Consider the following 23,156-nt stretch of genomic DNA (forward strand, 5'->3'; position numbering starts at 1 on the left):
CAGTCAACATGGGAGGAAATGGGTGATAGGAATGATGAGGAAAACTAGTAGAATAGAAGTGCAGATTTAGTAGAAAGTCTGACAGTGTTGAGGGAATTATTTGTTTAGTAGAGTGATGGCGTTCGGGAAAAAACTGTTCTTGTGTCTAGTTGTCTTGCTGTGCAGTGCTCTGTAGCGACGTTTTGAGGGTAGGAGTTGAAACAATTTGTGTCCAGGATGTGAGGGGTCAGTAAATATTTTACCCGCCCTCTTTTTGACTCGTGCAGTATACAGGTCCTCAATGGAAGGCAGATTGGCAGCAATTGTTTTTTCTGCAATTCTGATTATCCTCTGAAGTCTGTGTCGGTCCTGTTGGGTTGCAGCACCAAACCAGACAGTTATAGAGGTGCAGATGACAGACTCAATGATTCCTCTATAGAACTGAATCAGCAGCTCCTTGGGCAGTTTGAGCTTCCTGAGCTGGCGCAGAAAGAACATTCTTTGTTGTGCTTTTTTGATGATGTTTTTGATGTTAGGTGACCATTTTAGGTCTTGAGATATGATAGAACCTAGAAATTTGAAGGTCTCTACAGTTGATACTGTGTTGTCTAGTATTGTGAGAGGTGGAAGGGTGGAAGGGTTTCTCTTAAAGTCTACCACCATTTCTACAGTTTTGAGTGTGTTCAGTTCTAGATTGTTCTGGTCACACCACAAGGATAGTTGTTCAACTTCCCGTCTGTATGCAGATTCATCATTGTCTCGAATGAGTCCAATCACTGTTGTATCATCTGCAAACTTCAGTAGTTTAACAGATGGATCGTATGAGATGCAGTCATTAGTGTATAAAGAGAAGAGAAGTGGTGAAAGTACACAGCCTTGGGGGGCACCTGTGCTAATTGTACATATATCTGATGTGATTTTTCCTAGCTTCACCTGCTGCTTCCTGTCTGTTAGGAAGCTTGTGATCCACTTACAAGTGTGTTCAGGTACCGCTAGCTGATTTAGTTTGGTTAAGAGAATGTCTATCTATTTATCCATTTATCTATGTATCTATGTATCTATGTATCTATCTATCTATCTATCTATCTATCTATCTATCTATCTATCTATCTATCTATCTATCTATCTATCTATCTATCTATCTATCTACCTACCTACCTACCTATCTATTTATCTATTTATCCATTTATCTATGTATCTATGTATCTATCTATGCATTTATCTATCTATCTATCTATCTATCATTCTATCTATCTACCTACCTACCTATTTATTTATCCATTTATCTATCTATCTATCTATCTATCTATCTATCTATCTATCTATCTATCTATCCATTTATCGATCTATCTATCTATCTATCTATCTATCTATCTATCTATCTATCTATCTATCTATCTATCTATCTACCTACCTACCTATTTATTTATCTATTTATCCATTTATCTATGTATCTATGTATCTATCTATGCATTTATCTATCTATCTATCTATCTATCTATCTATCATTCTATCTATCTACCTACCTACCTATTTATTTATCCATTTATCTATCTATCTATCTATCTATCCATTTATCTATCTATCTATCTATCTATCTATCTATCTACCTACCTACCTACCTACCTATTTATTTATCTATGTATCTATGTATCTATCTATCTATGTATCTATCTATGTATCTATCTATCTATCTATCTATCTATCTATCTATCTATCTATCTATCTATCTATCTATCTATTTATCCATTTATCTATCTATCTATCTATCTATCTATCTATCTATCTATCTATCCATCCATCTATCTATTTTGTTCAATACACATTGAAGAGAAAGATATGTAATAATATAAATAAAGAAAAGAATAGAAGAAAAGATATAAAAGTATAGGTGAACATATTTGAAAGGAAGAAAAGATAAATGAGATAAGGAGAGACAATTGGACAGGGGACGGAAGGCACAGTGGTGCACTTATGCCCCTTACTGACCTCTAAGGAACCTGGAGAGGTCAATCATATTCTCCAGATTTTGGGGGGGAAATGACTTATTGGATTAAGCATCATAATCAAAAAGATAGCCACAGTGAAGGGCTACCAAAATTTTTACTACCACACTGTGGCCGTGGTTTATGCATTTTCTTTCAACATCTTTCAGTGCAAATTGGGTGCTCTGGGGTGGAGCTCCATTTTCGCTACCCCATAGCGTTTCCCCCACCCACCATCCAGGCAGTAGCCCACCCCTAGATGGGCAGTCCAAGCTACAGGGGGTGGACAAAAAATGGAAACACTTGACTTTTTGGCATCATGTTCAAATCAATCAAAATTTGACATATTTTAATGGTTTTTAAAAAATTCTGTTATTTGGTATGTTTTTTTAAACTACCTTTTTTTAAAACAGAAATTTAAGGAAAGTGGCTATAACCTTTTAGAAATGGCAGACCTCTCAGACTTTCAAAGAGGCCAAATTGTTGGTGTTTGAATGGCAGGCGGTAGTGTAGCAGAAAGTGCCTGAATGTTTGGCGTTTCAAGAGGTCATGTCTCAAAAGTCATGACTGCTTTTGAAAGAGAAGGGAAAACGTCCTTAGCCAAGCACAGGTCTGGTCGAAAGTCGAAGTGGTCTGAGAGAGACCGTCGGACTCTAAAGCGAATGGTTAGAGCGGATCGCAAGACCACAGCTTCTTAAATCACTGCAGAGCTCAATAGACACGTACAGAACCCAGTTTCCACAAAAACTGTTCGGAGGGAGCTTCACAAATCTGGATTCCACGGAAGAGCTGCAAGGTGTTTCCATTTTTTTGTCCACCCCCTGTACCTCTGGTGGAATAAAATGTGGACTCCCCCCCTCCTTTGATACTTTAGATAGCAATAGCATTTAGCGACAGCATTTCGACATACAGTAATACCTCGTCTTACGAACTTAATTGGTTCCAGGACGAGGTTCGTAAGGTGGAAAGTTTCCCATAGGAATCAATGGAAAAGCCAATAATGCGTGCAAGCCCATTAGGAGAATCCAAAACATTAAGGCTTTAAAATAAAAAAAGCTGCCGGCAGACGAAGCTGAGGCAAACAAAGTGGGGGGAGTGACAGCAAGAGGTGGCAAGAGGTGGCAGTCCCAACAAAGCAAGGCGAAAAGAGCCTCTCTTGAACTCCATGGGTCTTTCCCTCCTGTTTTTGCCCACCCCGGTCTGCTCATTTTCCCCACACCTTTCTCCTCTCTTGATCTCCATGGGTCCCTCCCGTTTTCCCCCACCCTGTCCTGCTCATTTTCCCCACACCTTTCTCCTCTCTTGAGCTCCATGGGTCCCTCCTGTTTTCCCCTACCCTGTCCTGCTCATTTTCCCCACACCTTTCTCCTCTCTTGATCTCCATGGGTCCCTCCCGTTTTCCCCCACCCTGTCCTGCTCATTTTCCCCACACCTTTCTCCTCTCTTGATCTCCATGGGTCCCTCCCGTTTTCCCCCACCCTGTCCTGCTCATTTTCCCCACACCTTTCTCCTCTCTTGATCTCCATGGGTCCCTCCCGTTTTCCCCCACCCTGTCCTGCTCATTTTCCCCACACCTTTCTCCTTCCTTGAGCTCCATGGGTCCCTCCCATTTTCCCCCACCCTGTCCTGCTCATTTTCCCCACACCTTTCTCCTCTCTTGAGCTCCATGGGTCCCTCCTGTTTTCCCCCACCCTGTCCTGCTCATTTTCCCCACACCTTTCTCCTTCCTTGAGCTCCATGGGTCCCTCCCATTTTCTCCCACCCTGTCCTGCTCATTTTCCCCACACCTTTCTCCTCTCTTGAGCTCCATGGGTCCCTCCTGTTTTCCCCTACCCTGTCCTGCTCATTTTCCCCACACCTTTCTCCTCTCTTGAGCTCCATGGGTCCCTCCTGTTTTCCCCCACCCTGTCCTGCTCATTTTCCCCACACCTTTCTCCTCTCTTGATCTCCATGGGTCCCTCCCGTTTTCCCCCACCCTGTCCTGCTCATTTTCCCCACACCTTTCTCCTTCCTTGAGCTCCATGGGTCCCTCCCATTTTCCCCCACCCTGTCCTGCTCATTTTCCCCACACCTTTCTCCTCTCTTGAGCTCCATGGGTCCCTCCTGTTTTCCCCTACCCTGTCCTGCTCATTTTCCCCACACCTTTCTCCTCTCTTGATCTCCATGGGTCCCTCCCGTTTTCCCCCACCCTGTCCTGCTCATTTCCCCCACACCTTTCTCCTCTCTTGAGCTCCATGGGTCCCTCCCATTTTCCCCCACCCTGTCCTGCTCATTTTCCCCACACCTTTCTCCTCTCTTGAGCTCCATGGGTCCCTCCTGTTTTCCCCTACCCTGTCCTGCTCATTTTCCCCACACCTTTCTCCTCTCTTGAGCTCCATGGGTCCCTCCTGTTTTCCCCCACCCTGTCCTGCTCATTTCCCCCACACCTTTCTCCTCTCTTGAGCTCCATGGGTCCCTCCCATTTTCCCCCACCCTGTCCTGCTCATTTTCCCCACACCTTTCTCCTCTCTTGAGCTCCATGGGTCCCTCCTGTTTTCCCCTACCCTGTCCTGCTCATTTTCCCCACACCTTTCTCCTCTCTTGATCTCCATGGGTCCCTCCCGTTTTTGCCCACCCTGTCCTGCTCATTTTCCCCACACCTTTCTCCTCTCTTGATCTCCATGGGTCCCTCCCGTTTTTGCCCACCCTGTCCTGCTCATTTTCCCCACACCTTTCTCCTCTCTTGAGCTCCATGGGTCCCTCCTGTTTTCCCCCACCCTGTCCTGCTCATTTTCCCCACACCTTTCTCCTCTCTTGAGCTCCATGGGTCCCTCCCGTTTTCCCCCACCCTGTCCTGCTCATTTTCCCCACACCTTTCTCCTCTCTTGAGCTCCATGGGTCCCTCCCGTTTTCCCCCACCCTGTCCTGCTCATTTTCCCCACACCTTTCTCCTCTCTTGAGCTCCATGGGTCCCTCCCGTTTTCCCCCACCCTGTCCTGCTCATTTTCCCCACACCTTTCTCCTTCCTTGAGCTCCATGGGTCTTTTCTTCCCGTTTTTTCCCACCCCACTCATAAAATAAAAATTAATACCTTTTCTTTCCCAGGTGATTTTGGGAGCGCTAAATTCTGCACGTCATATATTAAGTCAAAGAAAAAAAACCACATTTGTAGGAAGAATTTTATTTCCTCGCCTTTAAAAAAAACAAAAGGAAGTGCAACCATCCCGGCTTTGAATTCGAAACATCGTTCAGCATCAATTCTGCAAGAATGGTGACTTTAGAAAGAAGCGGGGGTTATTTTAAAAAATTAGCTTTTCGTTAATTACCCTACAAAGCTCAGAGGTAGGTCACAACAATATTTCAGCTGGTTAATTGTCTTTAGGGCAACAAGCAAGAACAAGAAAAAAAGATCTTTGAAGAAGGTTGTACATTTGGGAAAAATGGAAAGAGGCGACAAATCTAAATTCTGTACTTTGCCATTTACAAAGGTAGAAGTTCAAAGTTACAATATTTATTGCTTGTGAAAAGTAGTGTGTTTGGTTTTTTTAGAAGCAAAGGAGAAGAGATCTGTAGTGTTTTGAGTCCTGCAAAACGGTGAGTGTATAAAAAAGGGTGGGGAAAAGAGAAACTAATTCCAGAATACGTTTTTTTGAAACCGTTTTCCTGGTTCCATTGGTCCTTTCCTCCTTTGCTCAATCCAGCCGAATTCACACTGCAAAGCACACTGCACCTGGGCAGGTAGCAAAATCGCATGTGGACATGCGCAGAAACAAAATCTCGCTGGGACGCAAGCCCTCACCCTCCGCAGATACAAAACTGTACATTCACCGCAGTTTCCGGTACCGGAACGCCATCATTATCTATACCGGTAGCAACTCTATACGGCTATGCAGAGTACCTTCCACCAAACTCAACCGACGCGGGAAGTTAAAGAACACAACCACGGCTACATTTTCAAGGGGACTCTGGAACACCACCTCAAAAATCCCTAGTGGAATAATGGAGCCGGACGTTTGGGGGGGCCTTCCCAAGAAAGGCCCCGCGTCTCGTTCCTGCCGCTTGTGCCCACGATGCTGCTGCCCCCAGAGGTCACATTCCTCACTAATTCCTACCTTTATTCTTCACACTGTTTTTATGATAAAAAAAGTATTGCAATTTTTTTTTAAAAGAAAATTATTTCGCTTCAAAGCTAGGAGCCCCGTCAGTTGGGTGTTTTAAGTCTCCATTTAAAACCGCTTTTCCACCATTGCTACGTTAGCTATGTCAATAAAAGAAAATGAAATAAAATAAAACCACCCACTTATATTTTGCCTTCCTAAGGATCTGAAATGATATAAACCCCGCATAAAATGCATACTATGAAAGAATCCGCAGCGGGAGAAGTCCATTCAAAGGATACACAAACAACGGAAGGGAGATTGATGGAAGACAAGTTTGTATAAAAGGAATGATAAGAAACGGGCCGAAAAGATAACAACGACCCCTGAACACCCACCAACCCAAAAGAGGTTGAAGGACAGAGCAGTATCTTTTACAAGGAGACATTTTCTGGCCAAGGGTCAACCTTAAGAGCATTGCAATGTCCATTCAACTAGTCCTCAGTGACATCCTGCAAAGCGTCATTAAATGAAACAAACAAATCCTACGGCCATCGCTTGGTTGGTTGAGGTCTTTTACGTACCGCCAACCAGTTTTGGTTATTCTACTGCCCGCCGAGGCCCTCAGCTTGGATTTAAAAAAAGTTAGCACTGAGGGATATGAATTAAAAAGTGTAGCTTTGTGACCAATGTCACTGCAAGTAGTAATACAGGGTGCGTTCCAAAAGGAATGCAATTGTTTTTTTTAAAAGCAATTTATTGAACAGATTTGCACAAACACTTAAAATTCTTCAAAGTACTGTCCTTGGGCCTCTACACATTTTTTCAAGTGACTCTGCCATGACCGGTACAAGCCGTGGAAGGCGTCTTTGGGGACCTCTCGCAAGGCCTTCGTCACAGCTCTTCTATGGACGAAAAACAGGTTCCTTTCAGGGCTGCCTTAATCTGAGGGAACAACAAGAATTCTGCTGGGGTGACGTCGGGACTATAAGGGGGGTGGGGCAGCGTTGGCACCTGGTGTTTGACCAGGAACCCGCGGACTCGTAGCGCGTTGTGGCCAGGCACGTTATTTGTCTATAGAAGAGATCCATTTTTTCCAGTGACTCTGCCATAACCAGTACGCGCCCTGGAAGGCGTCTTCGGAGAGCTCTCGCGTACTGGTTATGGCAGAGTCACTGGAAAAAATGTGTAGAGGCCCAAGGACAGTACTTTGAAGAATTTTAAGTGTTTGTGCAAATCTGTTCAATAAAGTACTTTAAAAAAAATAATTGCATTACTTTTGGTCGAGATAGAAAGGGGTAAAATAGAAGGAGCTGGAAAGGGGGGTGGGGAGTAATATGAAAAAAAATGTCCCTTAAAAAAAATTAAAAGCAAAGAAACCAGCTAGCGTTGTGGGGCGGCTCCTCAGCGTGTTTACTAATCGTTCTTGCGGTCCTTCGCATCTTTCGTTTCCTCTTCATCGGAATACACCGTGGGTTCTTCCCCATCCTTCAGCAGTTTGCCGACATAGTGATATTTAACTGAATAAAGACAAATAAAGAGCCCCCCCGGTCCCATGATATAAGAATTATTATTTCAATATGGACAAACTTTGTATCAAATTCTACCCTCCCCAAGCACAGTGGTCCCTCTACTTACGAACTTAATTCGTTCCGTGACCAGGTTCTTAAGTAGAAACGTTTGTAAGAAGAAGCAATTTTTCCCATAGGAATCAATGTAAAAGCAAATAATGTGTGCGATTTGGGAAACCACAGGGAGGGTGGAGGCCCTGTTTTCTCCCAGGAGATTCCTAGAGAGGCCCCATGGAGGCTTCTCCCTACCTTTTCCGGTTACAGTTTTGGAGGCTCAGGTTTGCAAGTGGAAAATGGTTCTTGAGAAGAGGCAAAAAAATCTTGAACACCCAGTTCTTATCTCGAAAAGTTCGTAAGTAGAGGCGTTCATAGGTAGAGCTACCACTGTATTTGTTAAATTAGTCAATGGCTGTTAAGTAAATCTGGCTTTCCTATTCACTTTGCTTGTCAGAAGTCATGTGTTCCCTCCAGGACACTGCTACCGACATAAGTACATGCCAGTTTCCAGGTGAATTTTAATCACCCGATCATGGGGAGGCTGCAAAGGTTCGCATGTGAAAAATGATCTTAAGTCATGTTTTTCAGGAACTCTATAACTTCAAACAGTCATTAAACAAACGGTTGTAAGTGGAGAATATTGGTTTTTTTTCAGGACCATAGAGTTCCTATGCTAGTAGAAAGGAAGGAGAGAAAGGAAGGAGGAGCAGGAGGTAGTTGTTGTGATTGTTCATTTGCAGCTAACAGTGGTACCTCATGATACGAACCCCTCGTCTTACGAACAACCCGAGATATGAATCTGGGGTTCAGAAATTTTTTGCCTCTTCTTATGAACTTTTTCCTTCTTATGAACCCGCCGCCGCCGAGAAGCCCCGCCGCCCGGCTGTCGCTTTTTGAAACAGCCGGGGGGCTTCTCACCGTCCTCCTGAACCCGAACACCAAACCCGAACCTCCGGGTTCGGCGTTCGGGAGGCCGCCGAGAAGCCCCCCCGGCTGTTTCAAAAGACGACAGCCGGGCCGCGGGGCTTGTCGGCGGCCTCCCGAACGCCAAACCCGGAAGTTTGGCAAAAGTTCGAGTTCGGGAGACCGCTGAGAAGCCCCGCCGCCCGGTTGTCACCTTTTAAAACAGCCGGGGGGCTTCTTGGCGGCCTCCCGAACGCGGAATCCGGAAGTTTCAAAAGGTGACAGCCGGGCGGTGGCGTTTTTTTGAGGGGGTTTTTTTTCGTTGCATGGATTAATTGATCTTACATTGTTTCCTATGAACTTACGAACTTTTCGTCTTACGAACCTCCCCCGGGAACCAATTAGGTTCGTAAGACGAGGTATTACTGTATATTTAAATCCTGAATGGCTGATAGAGCTCCAAATGACCAAACAACCAACTGACCACACTGGCCCACAAGACATTTATAAGCTAAGGAGAATAGGAGAAGACAATCCTGCTAATGATGTTACCTAGTCTGTTAATGAAATGTCCAGAAACTACTGTATTTTACGGAATGTAAGACGCACCTGTTTCCTCCCTAAAAGAGGCCAGGTACTCTGAATGTAGCTTTTTTTTAAGCTTTTCCCCCCCAGCCCTCACTAGGTGCTAACGATCTTCCCAGCTCTGACCTTGCAGGCTCTTTCATTGTTTCTCTCTGCGAAGAATGTTTTCCAAACCCTAAGTCTTTGCAGGTTTTTTTTCATTGCTCTAACTTGCTGTTTCTTTCCAGCCCTAACCAGGTGCTAACAATGTTCCCAGCTCTTGCAAGCTCTTTCATTGTTACTCTCTCTGAATAAGGTTTTTTTTAAAAGCCCTAACCAGGGGATAAAATAATGTGCTGAAACTGACCAGACTAAGGATGCTAGCCAGATGAATACCTGGTAAGCAGATTGTTTTCCCTATTTTCCTTCCCGAAAAACTAACACTCTGATGTTTCGGTAAATTGAAGCAAGCTTGGAGAGCAAACCCCTGCCCGAATCTAAAAACCTGAACTACAAGTTATTTTCTATTATTTCAAGGAGAGATTCCACCTGTTATGCAGCTGTGGGATACTCCGTCTCTTATCTGATCATCCCCTAGTGAGCTGCTTCTTCCCTCTCCCAAGGCCGTTTTCCGCATACCATTTCGAAATCCTTGTTCACCTTAGAAAATTGTCCTTCTGTCTAATCCATCTTTACAAAATTACGTTTTTTGGCCGTGACGCTTGAGGAATGGGTTTAGAGTTGGACAAAATTTGGAAATACTTACACGTAAACTGCTGTTCCCAATCACTCAGCGTCTCTTTCTGTGTTGCATCCAAGTCGGAGAGGTCGTCGTACTCATCCTTCAGAGCTTCTTTATCAAGGCAGAAAGTCGCAAGGCCACGAGAAGCATCTCTTCCAGCAAAGATGCCGTATGGTCCCTCTGGGGAGGACAAATCAGGGTTAGAACAATAGCAATAGCACTTAGACCAGTGTTTCTCACCCTTGGCCGTTTGAAGATGTGCAGACTTCAACTCCCAGAATTCTTCAAACGGCCAAGGTTGAGAAACACTGACTTAAGACTTATATACTGCTTTACAGCCCTCTCTATGTGGTTTACAGAGTCAGCCTCTTGCCCCCATACAATTTGAGTCTTCATTTTACCCACCTTGGAAGGATGGAATGTTGTGTCAATCTTGAACCGGTCAAGATCAAACTCCTGGCAGAGTTCGGAATAGCAATAGCACTTAAGACTTATATGCCGTTTCACACTGTTTTACAGCCCTAAATTGTTTACATGGTCAGCCTCTTTCCCCCAACTATTCTAATAACTGGGAAGAAAGGAGGAAGGAAGGAAGGAAGCAAGGAAAGGAAGGAAGCAAGGAAGGAAGGAAGGAAGGGCAATAGCACTTATAAACCACTTAACAGTGCTTAACAGTGGTTTACAGAGTCAGCCTCTTGCCCCCAACAATGTGGATCCTCATTTTACCCACCTCGGAAGGATGGAAGGCTGAATCAACCTTGAGCCGTTCAGGTTCGAACTCCTGGCAGTGGGCAGAGTGAGCAATAGCGTTTAGACTTCTATGCCGTTTCACTCTGTTTTGCAGCCCTAAATTGTTTACAGAGTCAACCTCTTCCCCACACTATCCGGGTCTTCATTTGAGTGACCTCGGAAGGATGGAAGGCTGAATGTATCTCGAACTGGGCAGAATTGAACTGCTGGCACTGGGCAGAGTTGGTTTGCAGTGGTGCATCATTGTAATCACTGGGAAGGAAAGAAGGAGGGAGGGAGGGAAGGAAGGAAGGAAAGAAGGAAGGAAAGAAGGAAGGAAGGTAAGGAAGGAAGGAAAGAATGAAGGAAGGTAGGAAGGAAGGAAGAAAGGAAGGAAAGGAAGGAAAGAAAGAAAGAAAAAGAAAGAAAGAAAGAAGGACAATAGCACTTAAACTTATATACTGCTTCAAAGTGCTTTACAGCCCACTCTAAGTAGCTTACAGAATCAGCCTCTTGCCCCCAAGAATCTGGGTCCTCATTTTACCCACCTCGGAAGGTTGGAAGGCTGAGTCAATCTTGAACCTACTGAGATTCGATCTGCCAAAGTGCTGGCAGCCAGTGATCAGCAGAAGTAGCCTGCAGTATTGCACCCTAACCACATTGGCCAGAACAGATACATTCACGTCTCTACTTTGAAAGTCTTGTTGAATTTGGAATCTTCCAATACTTGGGTAAACAGACCTAACCTTTGTCCAGAATTTTAAAAAGCAAAGGCTTGCTTTAAAAATAAAAATAGTGCTGGATTTTCTCTGAAGGCTGCAATTTTTACATGGTTGCATCAAGGACTTTACACACTAAATGTAAATCAGTAACTTGGCTCATCCTTACAAATTATTGCTGGGTTTGGGGAACGTCAAAATGCTTAATTCTTCTCTAGCCCTTGAATTGTTAGAGCGGATCGCAAGACCACAGCTCCTAAAATCACTGCAGAGCTCAATAGACACGTACAGAACCCCGTTTCCACAAAACCTGTTCAAAGGGAGCTTCACAAATCTGGATTTCACGGAAGAGCTGCAAGGTGTTTCCATTTCTTTGTCCACCCCCTGTATATTATCAAAGATGAAACTAATTTTACCAGTAGTTTTGGGAGAAAAAAAGAGGTGGAGATTAAGAAGGCAATATGTATCAAGCCAATTAAAATATCCAGACAGCAGGATGTTTATTAAGCACTAACAACTGTAAACACTAGAAAATGTATAAAATTTATTTTAAAAGAGCCGATGGCATTGCGGCAAGGAGGACCAATGACGTATTTCCGAACCTTGGGTTAGAAACCTTTAGCTTTGTGAAGATTAGGCTATCAACAAGGCCCGCCAAGTGTTTAGACTGGATCTGGTCTTTTTATCACACTCTGGAGCCCTGCTTCATTATTATGGTTCACTCCCTGAAGCATTGCAAGACAAGTGGGATAGAAACATACTTCAAATAGCTTGCAAGATTTGGCTAAACATTGCAAGAAGAAAATGGAGAAGAAATGGGGGTAGACCCAGATGACAAAATTAGTTTTTTGATGATATGTCTGTGAGTGACATAGGGGAAGGTTTGGTAGGGAAGGTTTGCCTATTTGCCGATGACTCTAAAGTGTGCAATAGGGTTGATATTCCTGGAGGTGTCTGTAATATGGTAAATGATTTAGCTTTACTAGATAAATGGTCAAAGCAATGGAAACTGCAGTTTAATGTTTCCAAATGTAAAATAATGCACTTGGGGGAAAAGGAATCCTCAATCTGAGTATTGTATTGGCAGTTCTGTGTTAGCAAAAACTTCAGAAGAAAAGGATTTAGGGGTAGTGATTTCTGACAGTCTCAAAATGGGTGAGTCAGGCGGTAGGGAAAGCAAGTAGAATGCTTGGCTGCATAGCTAGAGGTATAACAAGCAGGAAGAGGGAGATTGTGATCCCGCTGGATAGAGCGCTGGTGAGACCACATTTGGAGTACTGTGTTCAGTTCTGGAGGCCTCACCTACAAAAAGATATTGACAAAATTGAACGGGTCCAAAGACGGGCTACAAGAATGGTGGAAGGTCTTAAGCATAAAACGTATCAGGAAAGACTTAATGAACTCAATCTGTATAGTCTGGAGGACAGAAGGAAAAGGGGGGACAGGATCGAAACATTTAAATATGTGGGCAAATATATATATTTGGAAGGGCCCTTGGAGGTCTTCTAGTCCAAACCCCTGCTTGGGGAGGAGACCCTACACTATTTCCGACAAATGGTTATCCAATGTTGGAGCATTCACAATTTCTGGAGGCAAGCTGTTCCACTGGAATTTTCTCCTTACTTCTAAGTTGCTTCTCTCCTTGCTTAATTTCCACCCATTGCTTCTTGTCCTACCCTCAGATGCTTTGGAGAATAGCTTGACTCCTTCTTCTTTGTGGCAACCCATGAGATATTGGAAGACTGCTATCACTCCCCCTGCTCTTTCCTTTCATTAAACTAGACATACCCAGTTCCTGCAAATAGATAAAATTAAAAAAGAAGCATGCTTTGAACTGCTTGCCAGATTTCGTTAAACACTGCAAGGAGGAGGAACGGAAAAACCTGTTTGGCCAACGAAGTTTGCCAAGAGCAGTTCTGGTTTTCTTGCTCTGGAAAGGAAGAACAGGAGGGGGTGGGCGTGGGACGGTGGCGGGGAGGCCTTTGAGGCAAAGCCACTATGGCCTTGTGCAACGTACAACCTTCCTCCTCCCACGGGCCAAGCCAGCCCAAGGCAGAATGGCGAAAGGAGAGGTTTTGGCACCAGACAAAGGACAACGTTGCACCCTTTCGACCTCCTTCTTGCAGGATAATCCCCCTCGGAGAAACAAGTCTGGCTGGTTAGACAAGGTGGAATCAAGATGGCAATTGGAGGGGGGGGGCAGGTGGACTTGGCCAACAGCACCTGGCCATGGACTAAATTAATATATTTTAACCGTATGAAATACGTGAATCCTTCGCTACTTTGCGGTTTCATCTTTTGCGGATTCGCTACTTCACGGGTTTTCAAAAGGGGCTTAAATCCATGAAATCCATTGAAAATTCATAAAATTCTTCTACAGTACTACTGTACTCTATTAAAGAAACTGGTAGGATATCGCATGTAGTTCCAGCTGAGAAACATTACATAATTTATTTATTTATTTATTTTATTTTATTTATTTTGTCCAATACACAATGAAGGTTATAGAGGTTATACGAGTAAATTATATTAGAGAAAGAATAGAAAATTTAGGAATAGAATATATCAATTAGATTAGAGAATAGAAGGATAATATGAGAGTGGTATAAGAAGATTAGAATAGAAGAATAGTAGATATGATATATATCGAGTCTAAGGAGAGGGGCGGCACACAAATCTAATTAATAATAATAATAATAATAATAATAATAATAATAATAATAATAGATATAGGAGAGACAATAGGACAGGGGACAGGAGGCACATTAGTGCACTTATGCACTATTAAACATTTATGCATGACTGTTTAATGCAAAGGGTGGGTTTTAAAAGTCCAAATACTCGTTAAATACATAAAAAACTATTTTTCCTCTACTTCACAGAAATTCATTTTTCATGGGTGTTCTTGGAACGCATCCCCCGTGAAAAACGAGGGGATTACTGTACTTTTCAAACGGGGTGGCCCATGTAACAATCCAAACATATCCTATAAAAAGATATGGATAAAATTGAAAAGGTCCAAAGATGGGCTACAAAAATGGTGGGAAGTCTTAAGCATAAAACCTACCAGGAAAGACTTATCGAACTCCAGCTGTATAGTCTGGAGGACAGAAGGGAAAGAGGAGACACGATTGAAGCGTTTAAATATGTGAAAGGGTTAAATAAGGTTCAGGGGGGAAGTGTTTTTAATAGGAAAGCGAACACAAGAACAAGGGGGCACAATCTGAGCTCAGTTGGGGGAAAGATCAAAAGCAACGTGAGAAAATATTACTTGACTGAAAGAGTAGTAGATCCTTGGAACAAACTTCCAGCAGACGTGGTTGGTAAATCCACAGTAAGTGAATTTAAACATGCCTGGGATAAACATATATCCATCCTAAATGCAAGAATAATATAAGGGCAGACTAGATAGACCACAAGGTCTTTTTAAGCCTTCAATCTTCTATGTTTCTATATCTTGGCAATTCCACTTGCCCGTGGTCTTCAGAGCTTTATGAAAGGCCAGGAGGGAAGGGGCGGTACGTATCTCTGGAGGGAGTTTGTTCCAGAGGGCTGGGGCCACCACAGAGAAGGCTCTTCCCCTAGGCCTCGCCGGCCAAATTGTCTGGCCGATGGGACCCAGAGAAGGCCAACTCTGTGGGACCTAACTGGCCGCTGGGATACATGATTTCCTGGCCTCCCGTGGTTTTTTTCCAATATTACAGCACGTTCCCAAAGAACGGCAGATCGGATCGCAGCCATGAATATTTTACAGAGAAACACAAGAGCCACCGGTTTGGAGAACACACTCACACACATTGTGGCTATAATCTTTGGCATTTTCTCTTTTCAAGGGTCCTGCAGCATTTGAATCCAGGCTTGTTTCAAAATTAAACCCTGGATTCAACTAATTAGTACAGGTTCTCCTGCTTGAGCAGAGAGCTAGACTAGAAGACCTCTAAGGTCCTTTCCAGTTCTTTTCTATTGTATTCTATTTTATTCTATTCCATTCCTTATTTTCTATATTCTATTTTTATTCTATTCTCTGTTCCTATTCTTAATCCATATTCTATTCTATTCCTTATTTTCTATATTCTATTTCTATTCTTTATTCCTATTCTTAAACCATATTCTATTTTATTCCTTACTTTCTATATTCTATTCTATTATCTATTCCTATTCTTAATCCATATTCTATTATATATATTTTCTATATTCTATTTCTATTCTTTATTCCTATTCTTAATCCATATTCTATTCCATTCCTTATTTTCTATATTCTATTCTATTCTATTCTTTATTCCTATTCTTAATCCATATTCTATTCTATTCCTTATTTTCTATATTCTATTCCTTATTTTCTATATTCTATTCTATTATCTATTCCTATTCTTAATCCATATTATATTCTATTCCCTATTCCTAATCCATAGTCTTGTCTCTTCTCTTCTAAATCTGGATTTCATCAAGGCTTAATCTAAAAAGGTGCCTTCAGATTACTACCTTGGGCCTGTTAGCCAGAAACAATCAGAAATGATTCCAATAAATCTCTAAAACTGATTCACAGTAGTTTCCAGCGTTAGTATGTAACCATGCTTTGCTAATTTGGAAAGAAATTACTATGAACTGCACTGTTTTTTGAACATTATAGGAGGAAAGCTATATAGTAGCTAAAAACAATGTGTCTAATTGCACTTTTCAGTATTTGTATTCTCTATTATTTTTCATAAATAACTCAAGGCAGTGAACATACCTACGGTAATTCTTTCTTTGGTAATTCTTTCCTTCCTCCTTCCCTCTCTTTCTCTCTCTCTCCCCCTTTCTTTCTTTCCTCCTTCCCTCCCTTTCTCTCTCTCTCTCCCCCTTTCTTTCCTTCCTCCTTCCCTCCCTTTCTCTCTCTCTCTCCCCCCCCTTTCTTTCTTTCCTTCCTCCTTCCCTCCCTTTCTCTCTCTCTCCTTTCTTTTTCTTTCCTTCCTTCCTCCTTCCCTCCCTTTCTCTCTCTCTCCCCCTTTCTTTCTTTCCTTCCTCCTTCCCTCCCTTTCTCTCTCTCTCTCTCCCCCCTTTCTTTCTTTCTTTCTTTCTTTTCCTCTCTCTCTCTCTCTTATTTTCCCCATAACAACAATCCTTTGAGGTGGCTTGGGCTAAGAGAAATGGACTAGCCCAAAGTCACCAAGCTGGTTTTCATGCCCTAAAACTTCCAGTCTCCCAGTTTAAAGCCTGAAGCCTTCGCCACTAGACCCAACTAGCTCTTCAACTTTCCAACTGAATATTTTATTTATTTAGAAAACGTATATCGTCTCCTACTCGCACATGGCTACTCAGGGCTGCTTACGAGGACATAAAAACACCATATAAAAGAAATAAAAAGCAAAATAACAAATTAATACACCCTCCATCCATTATTAAAAAGCAGAAGCTACTGGTTACTGACTGTAAGGTGATTTTAGGTTCTGGGGACATTTCAGATTGCAAAAGAATTTGACAGACTGGCAGTTATCTTTGCCCTCTTACACCACAAACTTGGCAACACTTTGTAGGGCCAGAGTCCAACTTCCAACCCGTTTGGAAGCGACATTTTCAAAGAGCTTCTCCAAAAAAAACCCCTAGGTCCGGATTATCAGTATTATTTTACACAAGTTTCAACCTCCAAAGCGGCACCTTCTCCAAACATAGAAACATAGAAGACTGACGGCAGAAAAAGACCTCATGGTCCATCTAGTCTGCCCTTATACTATTTTCTGTATTTTATCTTAGGATGGATATATGTTTATCCCAGGCAGGTTTAAATTCAGTTACTGCGGATTTATCTACCACGTCTGCTGGAAGTTTGTTCCAAGGATCTACTACTCTTTCAGTAAAATAATATTTTCTCATGTTGCTTTTGACCTTTTCCCCAACTAACTTCAGATTGTGTCCCCTTGTTCTTGTGTTCACTTTCCTATTAAAAACACTTCCCTCCTGGACCTTATTTAACCCTTCAACATATTTAAATGTTTCGATCATGTCCCCCCTTTTCCTTCTGTCCTCCAGACTATACAGATTGAGTTCATTAAGTCTTTCCTGATACGTTTTATGCTTAAGACCTTCCACCATTCTTGTAGCCCGTCTTTGGACCCGTTCAATTTTCTCAATATCTTTTTGTAGGTGAGGTCTCCAGAACTGAACACAGTATTCCAAATGTGGTTTCACCAGCACTCTATATAGCAGGATCACAATCTCCCTCTTCCTGCTTGTTATACCTCTAGATAGGCAGCCAAGCTTCCTACTTGCTTTCCCTACCGCCTTTGCAGGCTCGGCTAATAAATTCTGCATGGCTGGAGGTGCGTCATTTGTCTGTTGTCGTTGTGTAAGCTACCTGGCGTGAAAATCTCAAATAGAAAAAAAATGGCCCGGGACAGACAACAGGGAACAAAAAGAGAGATGTGGAAATGTGGATGAGCCAAAGTCTGAAAATCATCTCCTGCTAGTGGTATTTACCTATCCCTCCTGATCAGGAAGGGAAAGTTTCATCCTCCCTATGTTTCATCTTTCCACTACGCTTCGGCTGTCATTAGTAAGGGGGGGGGAAGGGGGAGAGTTTTGGGGGGATTTGGGAGGGGAAGGTTCTGGAGGGACCCTGGTAAGTTTCGTTTCTTCTGTCGAAGGCCAGAACGAGTTTCGTTTCTCCTTGAGAAGAGGTGATAAGAAGGTCCGCTAGTAGCTGCATTCCCTAAGCATGATGCGATGGTGAAGATGCGCCCACCTGACAGAGATGGACAATGGGGATTGGTTGTTTCCCAAAGGGGGGAAGTGGGATACTTTGATATGGGCAACTCTCACACCTTTTCCCTAAGACTTTGCTTCTGATCACTTCTGATTTAGTTTATTTTTTTAAAGTTTTTTTTTAAGTTTATTTAAAAGTTTAGTAAAGTTTTAAGTTTAAAGTTTATTAAAGTTGTAAGTTTAAAGTTTATTAAAGTTTAAAGTTTAGTAAGGTTTTAAGTTTAAAGTTTAGTAAAGTTGTAAGTTTAAAGCTTAGTAAAGTTGTAAGTTTAAAGTTTATTAAAGTTTTAAGTTTTAAGTTTAGTAAAGTTTTAAGTTTAAAGTTTAGTAAAGTTGTAAGTTTAAAGCTTAGTAAAGTTGTAAGTTTAAAGTTTAGTAAAGTTTAAAGTTTAGTAAAGTTTTAAGTTTAAAGTTTAGTAAAGTTTTAAGTTTAAAGTTTAGTAAAGTTGTAAGTTTAAAGTTTAGTAAAGTTCTAAGTTTAAAGTTTAGTAAAGTTTTTAGTTTAAAGTTTAGTAAAGTTTTAAGTTTAAAGTTTAGTAGTTTTTAAGTTTAAAGTTTAGTAAAGTTGCAAGTTTAAAGTTTAGTAAAGTTGTAAGTTTAAAGTTTAGTAAAGTTTTAAGTTTTAAGTTTAGGTAAGTTTAAGTTTAAAGTTTAGTAAAGTTTTAAGTTTTAAGTTTAGTAAAGTTTTAAGTTTAAAGTTTAGTAAAGTTATAAGTTTAAAATTTAGTAAAGTTGTAAATTTAAAGTTTAGTAAAGTTTGAAGTTTAAAGTTTAGTAAAGTTTAAGTTTAAAGTTTAGTAAGGTTTTAAGTTTAGTAAAGTTTAGTAAAGTTTACTTTTGAAGTTCAAAATGGACTCTGAGATTTACTTTTCTTAAATACTGAGTGGAGCCATCCCAACAGAAAGTATGTTGCAGATCCCATCTAAAAAAGAATTTCGACTAGCAGGATCAATAATAATAATAATAATAATAATAATAATAATAATAATAATAATAATAATAATAATAACAACAACAACAACAACAACAACAACAACAACAACAACAGAGTTGGAAGGGAACTGGGAGGTCTTCTAGTCCAGTGTTTCCCAACCTTGGCAACTTGAAGATATCTGGACTTTAACTCCCAGAATTCCCCAGCCAGCTGGCTGGGGAATTCTGGGAGTTGAAGTCCAGATATCTTCAGAAGTTGCCAAGGTTGGGAAACACTGTTCTGGTCCAACCCCCTGCTTAAGCAGGAAACCCTACACCAGTGTTTTTCAACCAGTGTGCCGCGAGACATGGTCAGGTGTGCCGCAAAGCTCAGAGAGAAAGAAAGCAAGAGAGAGAGAAAGCAAGAGAGAGAAAGAAAGCAAGAGAGAGAGAAAACAAGAGAAAGCAAGAGAGAGAGAGCAAGAGAGAGAGAAAGAGAGGGAGGGAAGGAGAGAGAGAGAAAGACGGAGGGAGGGAGGGAGCGAAAGAGAGCAAAAAAGAGAGGAAGGAAGGAAGAGAAAGAAAGAGGGATGGAGAGAGAGAGAGAAAGAGGAAGGAAGGGAGAGGAAGAGGGAGGGAGAAAGAAATAGAGTGAAGGGGAGGGAGAGAGAGAGAGAGAATTTTTTTGTCCAAACTTTTTTAGCCCCCCCCCCCCCCCCCTCAATGTGCCCCAGGGTTTCGTAAATGTAAAAAATGTGCCGCGGCTCAAAAAAGGTTGAAAATCACTGCCCTACACTACTTCAGATGGATGGTTATCCAACATCTGCTTAAAAACTTCCAACGTTGGGGCATTCACAACTTCTAGAGGAAAGTTGTTCCACTAGTCAACCATTCTGACTGTCAGGAAATTTCTCCTTAGTTCTAAGTTGCTTCTCTCCTTGTTGAGTTTCCACCCATTGCTTCTTGTTCTACCCTCAGGTGCTTTGGAGAACAGGTTGACTCCTTCTTCTTTGTGGCAACCCCTGAGATACTGGAAGGCTGCTATCCTGTCTCCCCTGGTCCTTCTTTTCATTAAACTAGCCATGCCCAGTTCCTGCAACCGTTCTTCATATGTTTTAACCTCTAGTCCTTGAATCATCATTGTTGCTCTTCTCTGCACTCTTTCTAGAGTCTCAACATTTTTTTTGCATTGTGGTGACCAAAACGGAATGCACGATTTCAAGTGTGGCCTTATCAAGTGGTATTAACACTTTAACACATCTAGGAGAACGGAGCCTTCTCGGCTGTTGCCCCCAAAATGAGGCTAACCCCCACTATTCTGGCTGGGAATGGTGGGTGGCTTTTGAAGGTGCCCTCTCTGCTTCTTTCAGCCGTCTTAAATTCCATGTTTTTTTTATTTAAAAAAATCTATTTTAACTCTCTTTCTCTGGCAGCGTGGTTCTTATTATTGCTAAAACACCTGGAGAGCCTCTGAAGGGCGTGTGGAAATCTGATAAGGACAAGAAACCAGAGATCCTAGATACACCCCACGAAATACTTCTAACACCATAACACAGCAAATCCTCAAATCCAAAAGGAATCTACTCTAGGCTCTGCCAATCTCTGCCTTTGCATAAATTCCCCCACCGTAGGAATCTGGTTGCAGGTTGAGAGGGTGGGGGAATCCTCTCTGGGCCTTTTCTGGCTGATTACAAGTTGCCGATCCCCTCTGGCTTGATTGCAACTTTTGGGGATCCTCTCTGGGCCTCTTCTGATTGCAACTTGGGATCCTCACAGCCTTTTCTGGCTAATTACAAATGGAGGATCTACTCTGGCTGACTGGAATGTAGGGAACCTCTCTGGGCCTTTTCTGGCTGATTACACGTTGAGGATCCCTTCTGGCTTGATTGCAACCTGGGGAATCTTCTCTGGGCCTTTTCTGGCTGAAACAAATGGAGGATCCCCGCTGGCTGACTGCAACTTGGGGGGATCCTCTCTGGGCCTTTTGTGGCTAATTGCAACTTGGGATCCTCACAGCCTTTTCTAGCTGATTACAAATGGAGGATCCACTCTGGCTGACTGGAACTTAGGAATCCTCTGGGCCTTTTCTGCAGGACTACAACTTAACTTGAGGATCTTCTCTGTCTGAGTGCAACCTGTGGATCCTCTCTGGGCCTTTTCTAACTGATTACAAATTAAGGATCCCCTCTGTCTGACTCCAACTTGGGGGGATCCTCTGGGCCTTTTCTGGCTGATTCCAAATTGAGGGTCCCCTTGGCTGATTGCAACTTGAGGGATCTTCTCTGGGCCTTTTCTGGCTGATTCCAAATTGAGGGTCCCCTTGGCTGACTGCAACTTGGGGGATCTTTTCTGGGCCTTTTCTGGCTGATTCCAAATTGAGGATCCCCTTGGCTGACTGCAACTTGGGGGATCCTCTCTGGGCCTTTTCTGGCTGACTGGGGGATCCTAACTTGGGGGATCTTCTCTGGGTCTTTTCTAGCTTACTCCAAATGGAGGATCCCCTCGGCTGACTACAACTTGGGGGATCCTCCCTGGTCCTTTTCTGGCTGACCGGGGGATCCTCCCTGGGGCTTCCCGGGGTGTGGGTGGGGTGCACGGGACCTCCGCGGGCCGCTCCCCTCCCGTCCAGGGGCTGCGTCCTCACCGGGCCCGTAGAACTTGCGTCCGCGGCTGACGTCGAAGACCTTCCCGTTGATGGCCATGAGGATGCGCTGGTCCTGGAGGCCGTCGAAGGGCCGCAGCTGGGCCGGGGTGAAGTCGCGGCGGCGGAGCTTGGGCGGGGGCGGCGGCTCCTCCTCGCCTCCCTCGGGCTGGGCGCGCGGCCGGTCCCCGCGCAGGATCTGGTAGAGGAGGAAGAGGCAGAGGCCCAGCAGGCTCAGGTTCAGCGGGGAGCTGACGATCTCCATCAGCAAGCCCGGGCTGCTGCCGGCCTCGCCCGCTTCCGACGCCGCCTCGTCCGACGCCATCGCGACCGCGCTGCCGCCGCTGCTTGCTTAGGATCGCGCAGGAGGACGACGAGGAGGCGGCTGCTCGCTGCTGCTGCTGCTCTCGCAGGATGGAGGCGGGACGGCGGCTGGGCGAGCTGGAGCCCCGGACGACGACGCGGAGGAGGCGGAGGCGGCACCGGGGCGGCGCGCAAAGCAGAGGCGGGGCGGCTGGGCAGAGAGGGCGGAGGCGGCGCGCGCGGCCGGCGCTCGGGAAATGTGCGGGTGCGCGCGCATGTGTCTATGTGGTGGGGGGAAGGTTGCGCAATCCGAGGTCCTCCGGAGGAGGGGGTGCGGGAGGGGCCTCGGGTCTTGGCTGGGTGGATGGGCGATGAAAACCCTCGGGGTCAGTTTGGCCGCCCGCTTGGAGTTTTCTTAGGGCCGCCAAGAGAAGTTGGAGGCTGTTAGGATATGATAGGATAGGAATAAGTATAAGAATAAGAATTAGGAGAGGAATAGGATGAATAGGATAGGATAGAAATAAGAATAGAATAAGGATGGGGATAGGAATAGGAATAGCAATAGTAGGATAGGATAGGAATAAGTATAAGAATAGGATAGGGATAGGGATAGAAATACAGTGATAGGATAAGAATAAGAGGGATAGGGATAGAAATAATAGGATAGGATAGGAATAAGAATAGGATAAGGATGGGGATAGGGTTAGAAATAGTAGGATAGGATAGGAATAGGAATAGAAATACAGTGATAGGATAAGAATAATAGGGATAGAAATAATAGGATAGGAATAAGAATAGGATAAGGATGGGGATAGGGTTAGAAATGGTAGGATAGGAGAGGAATAAGAATAGGATAGGGATAGGAATACAGTGATAGGATAGGAATAAGAGGAATAGGGATAGAAATACAGTAATAGGATAGGATAGGAATAAGTATAAGAATAAGATAGGATAGGAATAGGAATAGAAATAATAGGATAGGATACAATAGGAATGGGATAGGATAGGATAGAGTAGAGCAGAGTAGAATAGAGCAGAACAGAACAACAGTTGGAAGGGACCTTGGAGGTCTTCTAGTCTAACCCCTTGCTTAGGCAGGAAACCCTATACCATTTCAGGCAAATGGTTGCCCAATCTCTTCTTTAAAACCTGATTTATATTTTCAAGATTAAGAGATTAACGTTCAGGCTCTGTTCCTTGGGGATAGCATGTTTGCTTGTCAAGCAAGAATATCAATCACGGAGAATATTTTTAGCTCGGCTGAAACGATGGGTCTTCAAGCTTGATGGTTTTC

At 43.3% G+C, this 23,156-nt stretch overlaps 1 protein-coding gene across 1 annotated transcript; it reads right to left on the minus strand.

Moving 5' to 3' along the window:
* Nucleotides 1-5,108: 5,108 nt before the first annotated feature.
* On the minus strand, nt 5,109-22,023 carry PGRMC1 (progesterone receptor membrane component 1). Its single transcript, XM_070759932.1, has 3 exons — nt 21,563-22,023; nt 9,842-9,997; nt 5,109-7,560 (listed from the first exon to the last, which is right to left on the minus strand). Exons 1-3 carry the CDS (start codon nt 21,882-21,884, stop codon nt 7,457-7,459), a joined length of 582 nt encoding a protein of 193 aa, XP_070616033.1. The 5' UTR covers nt 21,885-22,023; the 3' UTR covers nt 5,109-7,456.
* Between the last annotated feature and the right edge of the window lie 1,133 nt (nt 22,024-23,156).

This window comes from Erythrolamprus reginae, chromosome 8, assembly GCF_031021105.1.
Source record: "Erythrolamprus reginae isolate rEryReg1 chromosome 8, rEryReg1.hap1, whole genome shotgun sequence".
Classification (NCBI taxonomy): domain Eukaryota; kingdom Metazoa; phylum Chordata; class Lepidosauria; order Squamata; family Dipsadidae; genus Erythrolamprus; species Erythrolamprus reginae.

Excerpts from the sequence above, each read along its gene's own strand:
- PGRMC1 (XM_070759932.1), bottom strand. The coding sequence starts at position 21,884 with ATGGCGTCGGACGAGGCGGCGTCGGAAGCGGGCGAGGCCGGCAGCAGC. Across the intron at positions 9,998-21,562 it reads ACGCAAGTTCTACGGGCCCG|AGGGACCATACGGCATCTTT; the intron begins GTGAGGACGCAG and ends TGTCCTCCCCAG. Across the intron at positions 7,561-9,841 it reads TTGGGAACAGCAGTTTACGT|TTAAATATCACTATGTCGGC; the intron begins GTAAGTATTTCC and ends GTCTTTATTCAG.